Raw genomic sequence first — 14578 nt, forward strand, 5'->3', positions numbered from 1 at the left:
CTTATTGACAACATATAAGATATCTATCTCCTTACATACATCATCCAGTATATTAATTCCTTTCGTCATGCACCAGATGCTTTCATAATAGTTCACAGTAGTTGTATCTAGGAATATGCAGTTCAGCAGATAACTTACAGAGAGTATGCAGCTAAACTTTATAAAACTGATATGTGGACGTGAAAATGATCACAAATGTGCAACTAAGTGGAAAAACTGTCACCACAGCGTAATTATAATAATGATGCTTCATCTTTACGTAAGTACAGATATATTTTCGACAAATGCTGCCTTGCCACTTACAATTGTTCCACTTGAATCTGTTTAGTCACCAGCAAATATTTTTTGTATTTATACACTGATGCCCAGCAGTATAAATATGTACATGAATGTATGAACACCTGAAGATGGGCACAATCCCGAAACCGCTCGTGCGACGAATAAATAATCTTTTATTGTGACTGGTAGTGGAACCTTATTTTCTTTGACCAGCTTACGCCCTAGATGCGGGTTCACATAGGAATCTTGTATATGGAAATACAACATAGGATAGAATCTAGATATCAAAAACGGCTTATGAAAACTACTTCGCATTTGTGTATCCTCCCAGATTTACGTAAATCTCAAACTGTGAAGTCATTTGTTCATTCTTCAAAAATAAAGAGCTCTTATACTCTGAAAACAGCAACTACTGTATTGAGCATTTGAATTGTAGAAGGAAGATTTGAGCTATATTTTCCTGTACGTGGCTGCGTGCTTCTTGGAGGTACATAAGCTGTTGGACAACTGTATCTGCCTACACTGCTTCAAGTTATATCATATGGGATACATTAGTTCAACTAAACAGTTTATTCAAAATACTTTGGTGACCACTTCTACACCGCAAAATAAATATTCTTCTTAACGTAACGTCATTTCATACAGAACGTAAGCGTGTAATGGTAGTGTTATCAGCTACGTGCAGTACACGCTGTCGATTTATTTGAGATTGCAACACAATTTCATACACAAATAAATGAAATAAAAAATTCACTAACAATGATTTGGTAGTCACCCAAATCATATAACACAAATTTTGTCTCCCAAGAAAGAACTTGATCCTTTATTTAAGCATGTGCTCAAACTGTTGGCCATAGACTGAAAGGCACATTTGCAATCGCCGTTCGAGAAAACGATGAACAGATATAATAGAACATGCAATGGCGATTCGATGGTACATACCGTCTGGCGTAGTTGGGGCTTTGTCATAGAGATGTTTGAGTGCTCTCCAGATAAAGAAATCAAGAGGAGTCAAATCGGGGGACTTAACAGGCCATTTGAGAACAGAATTTCGTCCTAGCCAACGTACAGGAAATTTCTCATTCAGTATTTGCGTTGCAACACGGGACGAATGAGCTGGACAATTGTCGTGTTGCAGCCACATACACTACCGAATATTCAGTGGTATCTCTACTGGAAGAACTGGCAGAATCGGCAGAATGTTCCTCAGAAAGTGGGCATACGAATGAAGAATGTGCATTTAGAACGCATGACACGAAGTAAAGTCACACAATGCAATTTCCAATGATGCCGCACCATACGTTTACGCTCCGCGGCCGATGATGTTGCACCTGGCGAAACCAGTGTGGATTTTCCCACTACTGCATATTACGCAAATTTGCGTTAGCGTGGTTAGTAAACGCTGTTTCTTCGGTAAAACGCACACGCTGGAAAAACGTAGGGTCATTTCTCAGATGCTGAAGGGCAAACCGACAAAATTCCGTACGGCGTTCGAAATCAGGGTCGTCGAGTACCTGGTGTAGTGGCGGCTAGTGGGGATGGAAATTCTGTTGATGCTCGATGGGAATGACACTCATCTGGCTGGTTCCACATTCCTTTGTAATATGTCTCACACCACGGTGTGGATTCATTAGCGTCGTAGCCAGAACAGCTTCTCCGTGTTCTCTATCAGTTGCATTCATCTTTCTTGTTCTCTTTAGACATTCAAGCAGCCCGTTCTCAATAGCGTCTTAATAACTCGTGCAGTTTTCTTGGGCCTCAGACATTAGCAATCCGCATAGATAGCCCTATTCCACTGTACGGCATTTCATTTACATTCAGCATATAAAAAGAGTACATTCAACTCCTCCTTATTGGTGTACACGTCTGCACGCAACGAATGTTGAAGCAGAAATGAGCGCCCACAATGCAGACAAATAAACAGTAAATGTGTTGACATTCTGACACAGCGAAGCCGGGCGTTGTGGCAGAGCGGTTCTAGGAGCTTCAGTCCGGAACCGCGCGACTGCTACGGTCGCAGGTTCGAATCCTGCCTCGGGCATGGATGTGTGTGATGTCCTTAGGTTAGTTAGGTTTAAGTAGGTCTAACTTCTAGGAGACTGATGACCTCAGATGTTAAGTCCCATAGTGCTCAGAGCCATTTGAACCATTATCACACAGCGAAGAGCTCTGCAAACACCGCCGATGCCAATTTCGGCCACCTTGTTCTTAAATCCTAGGACATTTCTCGAATTTTTTACGACAGGTATCAACCTCAGTATTAACAAACGCTGTATCACTGTAATTGTCTTCTCAACAGCTATCGAATGAACTTCTAAAAATTATACGGTTTTATTTAAAAACACGTCCTTGCTTCAATATCCCCACTGACACCAGCGCTAAAACATTAACCAAACAAAAATTACGTACCCCTCGACGCTCTAACATTTACCGAAAACGCGTTTCGATATGTGCAACCGTTCACGAACTAAATGGGGTGTTACGTCTTACGTGGCTCACCCTATACATAAATTGATTGAAAAAAAAATCTTAGTACTAAGGAGGAGCTTTGTAACACAAACAGAAATTTGATAGGCATATTTTTACAACTGAAGGATTATATCTATTCAGATTTTACGCAGGTCACGTAAGAGTGGCGCTAGCAGCGTCACTAACGAAGCTCCTCCCGAACAGGCCATGAAGGTCAAACGATACCGACCGGCCGCCGTGTCGTCCCCAGCCCACAGGCGTCATTGGATGTGGATATGGAGGGGCATGTGGTCAGCACACCACTCTCCCGGCCGTATGCCAGTTTCGGAGACTGGAGCTGCTACTTCTCAATCAAGTAGCTCCTCAGTTTGCCTCACAAGGGCTGAGTGTAGCCCGCTTGCCAACAGCGCTCGACACACCGGATGGTCACCCAACCAAGTGCTAGCTCAGCCCGACAGCGCTTAACTTCGGTGATCTGACGGGAACCGGTGTTACCATTGCGGCAAGGCAATTGGCAGTAGCGTCACCATGAGGATGCAAATCAGGGTTGCTTTAAATAGACGCTGTAAGCGTCGTATGTGTTAGTTTCTTTGAAATTGGAAGTGGTGTGTTGTTATTAGTCAAGTATTCCTGCAAGGCCGCAAAGACGCTATTACCAACACCGCAATGAGATTGAAAGAGTTCGTAGATTAAGGCTACGAGAAGCTGGGTATTCCTTCTGCTATACTGCAAAAAGACTTGGCAGGAATTTTGCCGCAGTTCATGACTGCTGGCAGAGGTGGTCATCAGAATATACGGTCGCAAGAAGACCGGCCTCCAGGCGCCCCCAAGACTCTGCCGAGAGGGAAGGCCATCATGTTTGCCGTAGGGCTCTGTCGCATTGTTCTGAATCTGAAGCTGCTATCTGACCAGCAGTACTAGCCGCACTGCAGCTAAACCTAGATTTATGGTCTGAGATGCGATTTCGTATGACAGCGGGAGCACTCTCGTGGTTATCCCATGCACTGTGACTGCATATTTGTACATCCGTCTGGTGAGTCGACGTGTTGTGCTGTGATTCATTAACAGCATACAGGGGGGTTTTCCAGGAGGATATGACAGCCCATATACTCCTGTTGTTTCCCTACATGCCGTACAGAGTGTCGACATGTTACCATGGCCTGCTCGATCACCAGATCTGTCTCCAACGGAGCACATACGGGGCGTCATCGGACATCAACAACCAGCATTAATCGTCCCTTCATTCGCAAACCAAGTGAAACAGGCATGCAACACCATTCCAAAAATTGAAATTCCGCACCTGTACAACACAATGCACATGCGTTTGTATGTTTGCATTCAACATTCTGGGGGTTATATCGGTTATTAATATACTGGCATTTCACGTTTGCAATGGCTTATCACTTGCAATGTTAATCACCTAAATATGTTAGCTAAACGAATGTATTCTCAAACTTTCATTACTCTACATTAATTATTTTTTGGTGTTGAGTTTTCTATCGTCAGTGTGTGTGTGTGTGTGTGTGTGTGTGTGTGTGTGTGTGTGTGTGTGTGGTACACCTGTCTTGTGTTAAATATTATATGCTACTTGTAGCCTGCACAGACTGGAAATACATCTGAATTCACCTGCTGAAGCAGCACTGTCACGAGTTCACCATATGATGTGCACGTTTAAGTGCAATACATTGGGCTGCTTAGGTCAGCCCATATACAGAACATACGATGTGAGGCAAGCTTTCTTCTGCCGCTGTTCAAATGCGACTCCACACATGACTGAACTGACAGTCTGTGATGTATAGTGTTGTTGATACTATTACGTAAACATACACACTTGTTAGATATGTAGATGTCAATCTCAACTTAGAAGCCTGCATTGTCAATGTGTGATGCAAATAGCATTACGATTTCAAGCAAGCTGATGGAATTACATAATACTCTGATTTAATATGTCCACTCACTTTTACATTAGCACTTCGGTCTGTTACATGCGATGTACAAGGAAGTCCCTTGTGGCAAGGCAGCAAGTATACACACATTCAGCTTGTTTAGTTGCTGACTTCGTCATTCAGAACTAAAGAGTTGTATACTGTTACATTCAGCGTCAAATATATCTAAAGTGTCTTTCTGACTTAAGTGTACACCTTATTTTACAATACAATACTTGTTGGGCATGTGAGGATTAACTGTCAAACGAGACAGAGTTCTTCAGTTTTGCATTAGATAGTTATAACTGCTTGGTGGTGTTTGCAGTAAACGCCATGACATCTTTATGTCTGTCGATGGGATACCACACCAGATTTAACACACGATTTGGCGTCATACCTTAGTACTGTAAGTGTGACTTTGATTTCAGACTTGACGGAGCTTTTCAGATCATGGTAGCCTCTTGTCAGGCATCAAAGATCGCAGTAAATGTGATATAAGCAGAGATATATTTGTCGCTAAACGTTTTTCTGAAATGTCTGTTGCTGACACATTATGATCCATGAGTTGGGGGAATATGGATGTTACGTCTCTCTAGAATGACACTGCGCAACATCTGCCCATATTTGAAGAAAACTGCTGGTGGATTTCTTATTAAATGTCTGTCTGCAACTTAGATAGCGAGTCAATACTTACATAATCACTGACTCGGTAGGAATACCTGTGTGCTTTCTCTTCATAAAACGAGGATTGTAAAAATGTGTGTCCAGGTTTATTGCCGTGTAATTGATATGTGTGCCATGTTATACTGTGACTGAGAGGTGTAATGCATAACTGATAAATAATTCAGATCCTTCGATTACTTCTGAGAACAGCCTGCATTGTGACTGGCTGTTGCGCCACAACAGTAGGACGAAATCCAACAGTGAGACGAAGACCTACACTTAACATCTGGCGAGCCAGATCTAACGCACTGCTTCGCGAGCGGGAAGGCGTGCTAGTCCCTGCCATGAATCCACCCAACAGATTTGTGTCGAGGTCCCATGTACCGGCCAGCCAGTGGATGGTTTTTAAGGCGGTTTTCCATCTACCTCGGCGAATGCGGGCTCGTTACCCTTATTCCACCTCAATTACAATGTGTCGGCGGTTGCTGCGCGAACACCATTTCCACGTATGCATACACCATAATTACTCTACTACGCAACCATCTGGTATGAGATGTTCCTGGGGGGGGGGGAGGGGGGAGGGGGGGGAAGGGGGAGGGGGGGTCCACTGGGTGTCGAACCGCACAATAACCCTGGGTTCGCCGGCCGGGGTAGCCGAGCAGTTCAAGACACTACAGTCTGGAACCGCGCGACCGCTACGGTCGAAGGTTCGAATCCTGCCTCGGGCATGGATGTGTGTGGTATCCTTGGGTTAGTTAGATTTAAGTAGTTCTAAGTTCTAGAGGACTGATGACCTCAGAAGTTAAGTCCCACAGTGCTCAGAGCCATTTGAACCATTTTTTGAACCCTGGGTTCGGTGTGGGGCGGCGGTGGGGTGGATGGACTGCTGTGGCCTGTTGTGGGGTTGTGAACCACTGAGGGCTATGGCAGGTCGAAGCCTCTCCGTCGTTTCTAGGTCCCCAGTTTAATACAATACAATACATCTGGCAACTAATTATTTACAATGTGCTGTTACAGTCTGGATTTCAAATGTCTTCTTTTACAAGAATGGACACGTTTACACAGTAGACACACACTTCCACATGTGCTGAATGTCCATGCCTTTGCAGTGGCGCTCAACTTTGTGGTAAGCTCGTTCGAACTCTGTTTGCGGATAAAAGTTTCGCTGCCAACCTTTGACCCTCAAGGGGGGGAGGAGGGGGGAGAGGTGGTGGTGTAGAATTCCTTATCAGCCGACTGCGCCAACATTCTGGGCTAAAGCTTTAAACATGCGACCGTTAAAAGGTAAAATTAAAACAATTGCAGCCCTCGGTCGCGAAAATGAAGTCTTTTTGAGCTAGGTTTCGGCCACTTCTAAGAGTGCCTTCATCAGAAATAAAACGTTTAAAACTAGCATGTCACATATAAAATGAATATGAAGTGATAACGCTTTAGTCACTAAATGTTAAAATAGAAAACATAGAGGCAGGCAACTAAGGGCTGCTCCACATGTCGACCTGTGCTAGTGGTCACAGCCCTTAGCTGCCTGCCTCTGTGTCTTCTATTTTAATATTTTGTGGCTAAAGCGTTATTGCTTCATATTTATTTTATACGTAACAAGCTAGTTTTAAATCTTTTATTTCTGGTGACGGCATTCTTAGAAGTGGCCGAAACCTAGGTCAAAAAGACTTCATTTTCGCGACCGAGGGCTGCAGTTATTTTAATTTTATTCTGGAATAAATTCCAAACCTCTCTGCAGGTTTCATGAAGTGATGGCACGTAACACTGTTGATGGTTACCTGTCCGAGGGATGGGTACCTCAAGAGCAGCATTTCCCTCACTGCTGTTCGAGAGGAATGGGCTAGGTACAGGTATCTTGTTTCATCCTGTTTCCTCTCCCATCATCGTCATAGAACACAAAAAGTAACACCACAATATACACATATCCATTACACTTACATACACTTCAAAATACACATAAGGATCAGCTCTCACATATCCTCGAGGAAGAGCCACTCTGAGCGGCAGAAGGAAACCTTTTCTGGTGATATAGCTAAAGCTATCAGTTGTAATATCCCAGCCAGCAATGCTGTACGGCTTTAGTTTACTTTTAATAGCAGAGGACAGTGTCTGACCTTTCATTTTTCAGATATGTATTAAAACAAATTTTGACAATATTACGAAAAGGAAAGTTGCTACTCACCGTATAGTGGAGAAGCTGAGTCGCAGATAGGCACAGCAAAAAGACTCCTACAATCAAAGATTTTGGCCGTTAAGACCTTCGTCAACAAAAGATACACATACGCAGAAACACACTCAAGCAAAAGCAACTCACACACACGACTGCTGTCTCAGGCAACTGAAACCACACTAGCATTTTGGAGTGTGGTTTCAGCTGCCTGAGACTGCAGTCATGTGTTCAAATGGTTCTGAGCACTATGGGACTTAACATCTGAGGTCATCAGTCCCCTACCCTTAGAACTATACTACTGACCATTAAAACTGCTACACCAGGAAGATGACGTGCTACAGACGCGAAATTTAACCGACAGGAAGAAGATGCTGTGATATGCAAACGATTAGCTTTTCAGGGCATTCACACAAGGTTGGCGCCGGTGGCGACACCTGCAACGTGCTGACATGAGAAAAGTTTCCAACCGATTGCTCATACACAATCAGCAGTTGACCGGCGTTGCCTGGTGAAACGTTGTTGTGATCCCACGTTTAAGGAGGAGAAATGCGTAACATCACGTTTCCAACTTTGATAAAGGTCCGATTGTAGCCTATCGCGATTGCGGTTTATCGTATCGCGACATTGCTGCTCGCGTTGGTCGAGATCCAATGACTGTTAGCAGAATATGGAATCGGTGGGTTCAGGAGGGTAATACGGAACGCCGTGCTGGATCACAAAGGCCTCGTATCACTAGCAGTCGAGATGATAGCCATCTTATCCGCATGGCTGTAACGGATCGTGCAGCCACGTCACCCTGAGTCAACAGATGGGGACGTTTGCAAGACAACAACCATCTGCACGAACAGTTCCACGACGTTTGCAGCAGCATGGACTGTCAGCTCGGAGACAATGGCTGCGGTTACCGTTGACGCTGCACTACAGACAGGAGCGCCTGCGATGCTGTACTCAACGACGAACCTGGGTGCACGAATGGCAAAACGTCATTCTTTCGGATGAATCCAGGTTCTGTTTACAGCATCATAATGGTCGCATCCGTGTTTGGCGACATCGCGGTGAACGCACATTGGAAGCGTGTATTCGTCATCGCCATATGGCGTATCACCCAGCGTGATGCTATGGGGTGCCATTGGTTACACGTCTCGGTCACCTCTTGTTCGCATTGACGGCACTTTGAACAGTGGACGTTACATTTCACATGTGCTACGAGCCGTGGCTCTACCCTTCATTCGATCCCTGCGAAACCCTACATTTCAGCAGGATAATGCACGACCGCATGTTGCAGGTCCTGTACGGGCCATTCTGGACACAGAAAATGTTCGACTGCTGCCCTGGCCAGCACATTCTCCAGATCTCTCACCAACTGAAAACGTCTGGTCAATGGTGGCCGAGCAACTGGCTCGTCACAATACGCCAGTCACTACTCTTGATGAACTGTGGTATTGTGTTGAAGCTTCACGGGCAGCTGTACCTGTACACGCCATCCAAGCTCTGTTTCACTCAATGACCAGGCGTATCAAGGCCGTTATTACGGCCAGAGGTGGTTGTTCTGGGTGCTGATTTCTCAGGATCTATGCACCCAAATTGCGTGAAAATGTAATCACATGTCAGTTCTAGTATAATGTTCCATTAAGTTTCGGGTGTGCAGCCGCAAGAAATCTCCTTCTTCTTCTAATATTTCGGCTGTAAAACGTTCAGCCATCTTCAGAGTGAGCCGCAAGACTGCCGCCCCAGTGCTTGCTTCGTCCTTTTATGCTGTTGTACCGCGCGACTGCGCATGCGGCCACAGATGCAAATGCGCCAGAGACGTTGGTCGGCGGCAGAGACGTGCATAATGCGCGAGTTGTATCTGTGACTCCGCAGTTTATCTTTGTTGGCATATCGATATATCATTGTGATCTGCACTGTGACGACGTCTTTGCAAGTTTATTACAGCAAGTGCCGGATTCCAGGATTTATCAAGATTGAAACCACTGTCTCTATTAACTAAGTTCGTCGTCAAGCGAATTTCAATTGCCTCCTTTACTATCGAGTCCCAAAGTGACGATGTAGTTGCCAAAATTTCGACGTTGTCATACAACATACTGTGACAATTATCAATACAGTGCTCTGCCACGGCCGACTTGTTAGGTTGTAAAAGGCGTGTGTACCTCTGGTGTTCTGTACATCTTTCTTGGACAGTACGAGTTGTTTGTCCGATGTAAGAAAGGCCACATTCACAGTAAATTTTATAAACTCCAGATTTTCGGAGCAGCAAATCATCTTTGACGGAGCCCACGAGTGCAGCTGTCTTAGGTGGAGGACGAAAAATCTCTTTTATTTTGTGTCTGCCGAGAATGCGTCCTATTTTTGATGAGAGGTTACCCACATATGGCAGGAAGGCCATCGATTTAAGGTTTCTTCATCATCTTCTGCTTTCTTTGTGGCCTCTTTCGGTTTCATTTTCAGTGCCCTCTGTATTTGTTGTGGAGAGTACCTATTGTCTTCAAACACTCTTTGTAAGTGGGGAAGTTCATCTTGCAGACTGCTTTCGTCAGAAATAATATGCACTCTGTGAGTCAAAGTTCGGAGAACACTCATTGTCTGGGCGGGATGGTGGCAGCTATTTGAGCGTAAATACAGATTGGTGTGTGTCGGCTTCCTATACACTTCATGTCCCAAAGTGCCATCCTCTCTGCGGCGAACCAGAACATCCAAGAATGGAACGCATCCTTCCTTTTCAATTTCCATTGTGAACTTTATTTGATCGTGGAGGGAGTTCAGATGTCTTAAAAAGTCTTGCAAGTTGTCTTCACCATGGGGCCAAACTACAAAGGTGTCATCAACATACCTCCAGAATACCGTGGGTTTCAAGTCAGCAGATTCAAGCGCCTTCTCCTCGAAGTCCTCCATAAATAAATTGGCCACCAGACGGGATAAGGGACTAACCATAGCGACTCCGTCCGTCTGTTCAAAAAATTCGTTGTTCAATAAGAAATATGTGGAGGTCAGAACATGTTTAAATAAAGCTGAAATCTCTTTGTCAAAACTTCTTTCAATAAGTTGTAGAGATTCTGGAAGGCGAACCTTTGTAAATAAAGCCACCACATCAAAACTAACTAATATATCAGACGGGTTCATTTTCAATGATTTCAGTTTACTAATGAAGTCAGCCGAGTTTCTTATGTGGTGAGTACATTTTCCCACAAGAGGCCTCAACAATGATGCCAGATGTTTGGCAACGTCATAGGTCGGAGAGCCTATGTTACTCAGTATGGGGCGCAGAGGAACATCTTTCTTGTGGACCTTTGGCAGACCATAAAGTCTAGGAGGCACCGGACCACTTGGTTTCAATCTCCGAACAACGTCTGGTGGAAAGGGAGAATCACTCAGAAGCGAAACAGTTTTCTTTGCCACTCGATTAGTGGGATCCCTGCTGATCTTCCGGTACATGCTATCACTCAATAAATTGTACATTTTATCATGGTATTCGTCCCGAGACAATAAAACAGTAGCATTACCTTTATCTGCTGGGAGTACCACCAACTGAGTATCCAGGCGAAGCTTGCGTAGAGCAGCCCTCTCTGCCACAGATATATTGCTCCTTTGTGGGCGAGCCTTCATAATTGCACGGCATGTTTCACGTCTTATTTCCTCTGCTGAATCAGAGGGAAGTGGTCGAACAGCTTCTTCAATGGCGCTGATAAACGAAGGCAATGGCAGAACCTGTGGCGTGGGTGCAAAATTCAGTCCCTTACTCAAAACCATCATCGTACCATCGTCCAAATCTCTACCTGTCATATTAATAACAGGGCGTCGAATAACAGTTTCTGGCTGCGATGTCGTCTTCAGTCGACTAAATTTTGCAGTCTGTCGGGATGTCGCCACCTCACGGATCCAGTCTGATTTGGCCCAAGTTGTACCATCAATCAAATACCAAGAATCGTAGGGTATCTCCACAGACATCTTCAGGTGCAGGCGATACAGTTCTTCAGAAACCAGGTCTAATTTTCGGCGAGTAAAGTGGATCCTCTCCTTAACGATAGCAGAGCCAGCTTTTGTTAAAATCTTATTCATAGACGTCGTTTTTATAAAATGTACTAATCTGGCAAACTTGGGAATTATGCCCTGGTCACGGCACCTTAGTAAAAAACTTAAAGAGCTCAGTATAATGTATTTGTCCAATGAATACCCGGTTATCACCTGAATTTCTTGTTGGTGTAGCAATTTTAATGGCCAGTAGTGTACTTAAACCTAACTAACCTAAGGTCAACACACACATCCATGCCCGAGGCAGGATTAAAATCTGCGACCGCAGCAGCAGTGCGGTTCTGGACTGAAGCGCCTAGAACCGCTCGGCCACAACGGCCGGCTGCAGTCGTGTGTGTGAGTTGCGTTTGCGTGAGCGTGTGTGTGTGCATCCGTACATGATGAGTAGCAACTTTCCTTCTCATAATATTGTTACATTCCATCCTGAATTTTCCATTGTTTGAAAACAGATTTTAACCATGGCGGATTCAATCAGACCATATTTGGTTTGTATCATCACAGCCAGACCAAGCTGGCAATGTGCGAACAACGAGGCTGCAGGACAAATGTAGCCCTGATCTTTAATTCATTAGAAGTAGCGTGTGTTACACTGTGCTTGGGGCAGTACCTGATGACCAGAGACGGCAGGAGGGCGCAGGAGACGACCAGCACGGCGCACTGCACGACCAGCGCCCGCGTCCCCAGGTCTGCAGCGCCGTTGACGGTGCTCTGGAGGGTGACGGCGCCGTCGTGTGCCGTGAAGTGCAGCATGAAGGCCGCGCTCAAACACAGCACGCCCACCACCAGCCGGCGCCGCTCTGGCCCTGGGTCCACCTGTGGCCCAGCCGCCACCGCCCCACTGGATGACGAAGCCCCATCTGGCTTACTGCCTGAGTCGCCCACAAAGGACTCGTTCAAGAACACACACTGCGTCATCACACGACCCACACCTCCTGCAGTGGGCTTCACGTCGTCGTAAAGGGAGGCGTCCGAGCGGGAGGTATCGACGCATCCACCGTTAACGCCCTCCGTGTTTTGTTTAGGCATCTCCTGCTCGGGTGAACTATCACGGAACTGGTCACGAGAACTGCTTTCACCTATTCCTTTTTTGGACAGCAGCTGGTCAGAATTTCCTGTATCTACTCTGTGTACTAGAATCGGTTCAGATGCCATTTTTTTGAAGGGCTTCTTCAGGTTGAGATTAACGATTCTTTTCACTGCGCTCGAGTCTTTCTCGTTCCCATCAGCTGTTTGTACAACGCTTCCACAGCTACTTGTTTCTGAACACTCATCCACTGAATGAATACTGTCGCACTGAGAGAACAACGGACTGGTCAAGCGATTCAGTCGTTCAACAAAAGTCAAATTACGACTGTTGTCGTTACTATAGGTGCAACTGTTGCTTTTTTCATGCGACTGCTGATTTTCTGGCACCACCTCCTCAAGAATGGCTGGCAAACTGGCGCGTCTCATATCTAAGCTGAATCCTTGAGGCCTAGACGGTTTCATTACCACGTTATCATTAACGACAAACCTACATCCATATGTGGTAAACCTATACCGCACTACTGAACTTCGAGAAACTTAAATGCATATAAGGCACATCTCACGTTACACGGCGCTAGCGTGTTAAAACATGTAGTTTACTTTTCTAACAACTTAGACACAAGTTAAAGGGACCATCACTTACACTAAAGGATTTATGAGACAATACTTCTGAACCACAGAAAAATCTGAAACCTTCTATGAGAATGGCGTTGTTATGGACACCCAGATTCACAGTTTCCTTTCCCATCGCTTGTGCATAGATACTAGTCAATGAATGTGCAACTTTGTTGAGAAAATGGTAGGAGACACGATCGTAGTGCGTGCTTTAAATGTAATATTTCATAACACAATCCACATTGGTGTACTCGTCGTCAGATATCTACTAAATCCGGCTAGAATACACCTTCACCTAACTTCCTTATCATGACGCCAGTGATTCAGTATAAACTTCAGACTTCTGCTACTGGGGATTTTGTTTCGTTTACTGACAGTACAGTCTTTCATATAATCACTGTATCACTGTATCTGCCACTGCTAAAAGCAAACAATCTCTTATGTAAGGGTGTTATTTCGTGTCCATTGAAAATTTCAGTGCGTTTATTCTTATCAGATATACAAGGGGAAGAACTGTGTAAAATGCACTACACACTTACCTGAGAATCTTCCTAAGACACACTTACGGGTGTACTGTGGCTGATCCGCTCACGCCGATATATCCATCAGTGGGACATAATTAGTTGCAGATATGAAGCATATGGCCTGCTGATAGTCACGCCAGCCAACTACGACATTCAACTACATATCGGCAGAGACCGCTACGGCACTAGAGCTTGTCCGGATGAAAGAGAATCACAGAAATCGTAAATTCCAGCCACTAAATGTTTCATGGAACCTGTTTGCATAAACAACCTTAGCCAATACACCACGTTACACAGTACACTGGTTCTTGCTCCACAGTTCCTAGTCTTTCAGCATGCAGCTACGACAAGACTGGACAGGTGCAACACGGAATGAAAGTTTCCACCGCGGACGCGATAGGATAAGACACAAGCGCGTGTAGATTAGCGGAAACAACTGTTGAAGTCGACCTTGTTTCCAAAGATACCACCAAAGCGTAAGAGAACCCGCTTACTAAGACAATTACAACTTTGCCACAGTTGACTGTATCGAATTCTATGTTGATGTTTTTTCTTTTTTATCATTTGTATTGTTGCAGTGAGTGTTAGAATAAGATTTCTGACGGTGATACCAAGAGCTGACAGAAGTTTACATCTAATATACAACTGTTTTAGAGTATTGTTTACATATTTTTGGGCGATTAATGCTACCACAATCTATCATATACAGCGATTTTGGTGTAACCTGCTAATTACGGCCTCACGTTTGCTAATACCACCGTGGATTATTAGTGCTGTACAATCCTACGCATTAGTGTATATAATTTTCGGCCACTTCGAGGGTGAAATAAAATGTTTTATAGTTAGGAAGATATACTCGTACATACAGGTCACCGGAG

General features: G+C 44.7%; 1 protein-coding gene and 1 pseudogene across 1 annotated transcript in view; both read right to left on the minus strand.

Moving 5' to 3' along the window:
* Positions 1 to 14040, minus strand: part of LOC124622097 (UNC93-like protein) — a 79967-nt gene extending 65927 nt beyond the window's left edge. Inside the window, exon 1 of the mRNA XM_047147696.1 lies at positions 12143 to 14040. Within this exon, the coding sequence (XP_047003652.1) occupies positions 12143 to 13023 (881 nt within the window). The 5' untranslated portion in view covers positions 13024 to 14040. The remainder of the gene's footprint in view (positions 1 to 12142) is intronic.
* On the minus strand, positions 3147 to 3264 carry LOC124555961 (annotated as a pseudogene).
* Positions 14041 to 14578: the final 538 nt, after the last annotated feature.

The sequence above is a fragment of the Schistocerca americana genome, chromosome 1 (genome assembly GCF_021461395.2).
Source record: "Schistocerca americana isolate TAMUIC-IGC-003095 chromosome 1, iqSchAmer2.1, whole genome shotgun sequence".
Classification (NCBI taxonomy): Eukaryota; Metazoa; Arthropoda; class Insecta; order Orthoptera; family Acrididae; genus Schistocerca; species Schistocerca americana.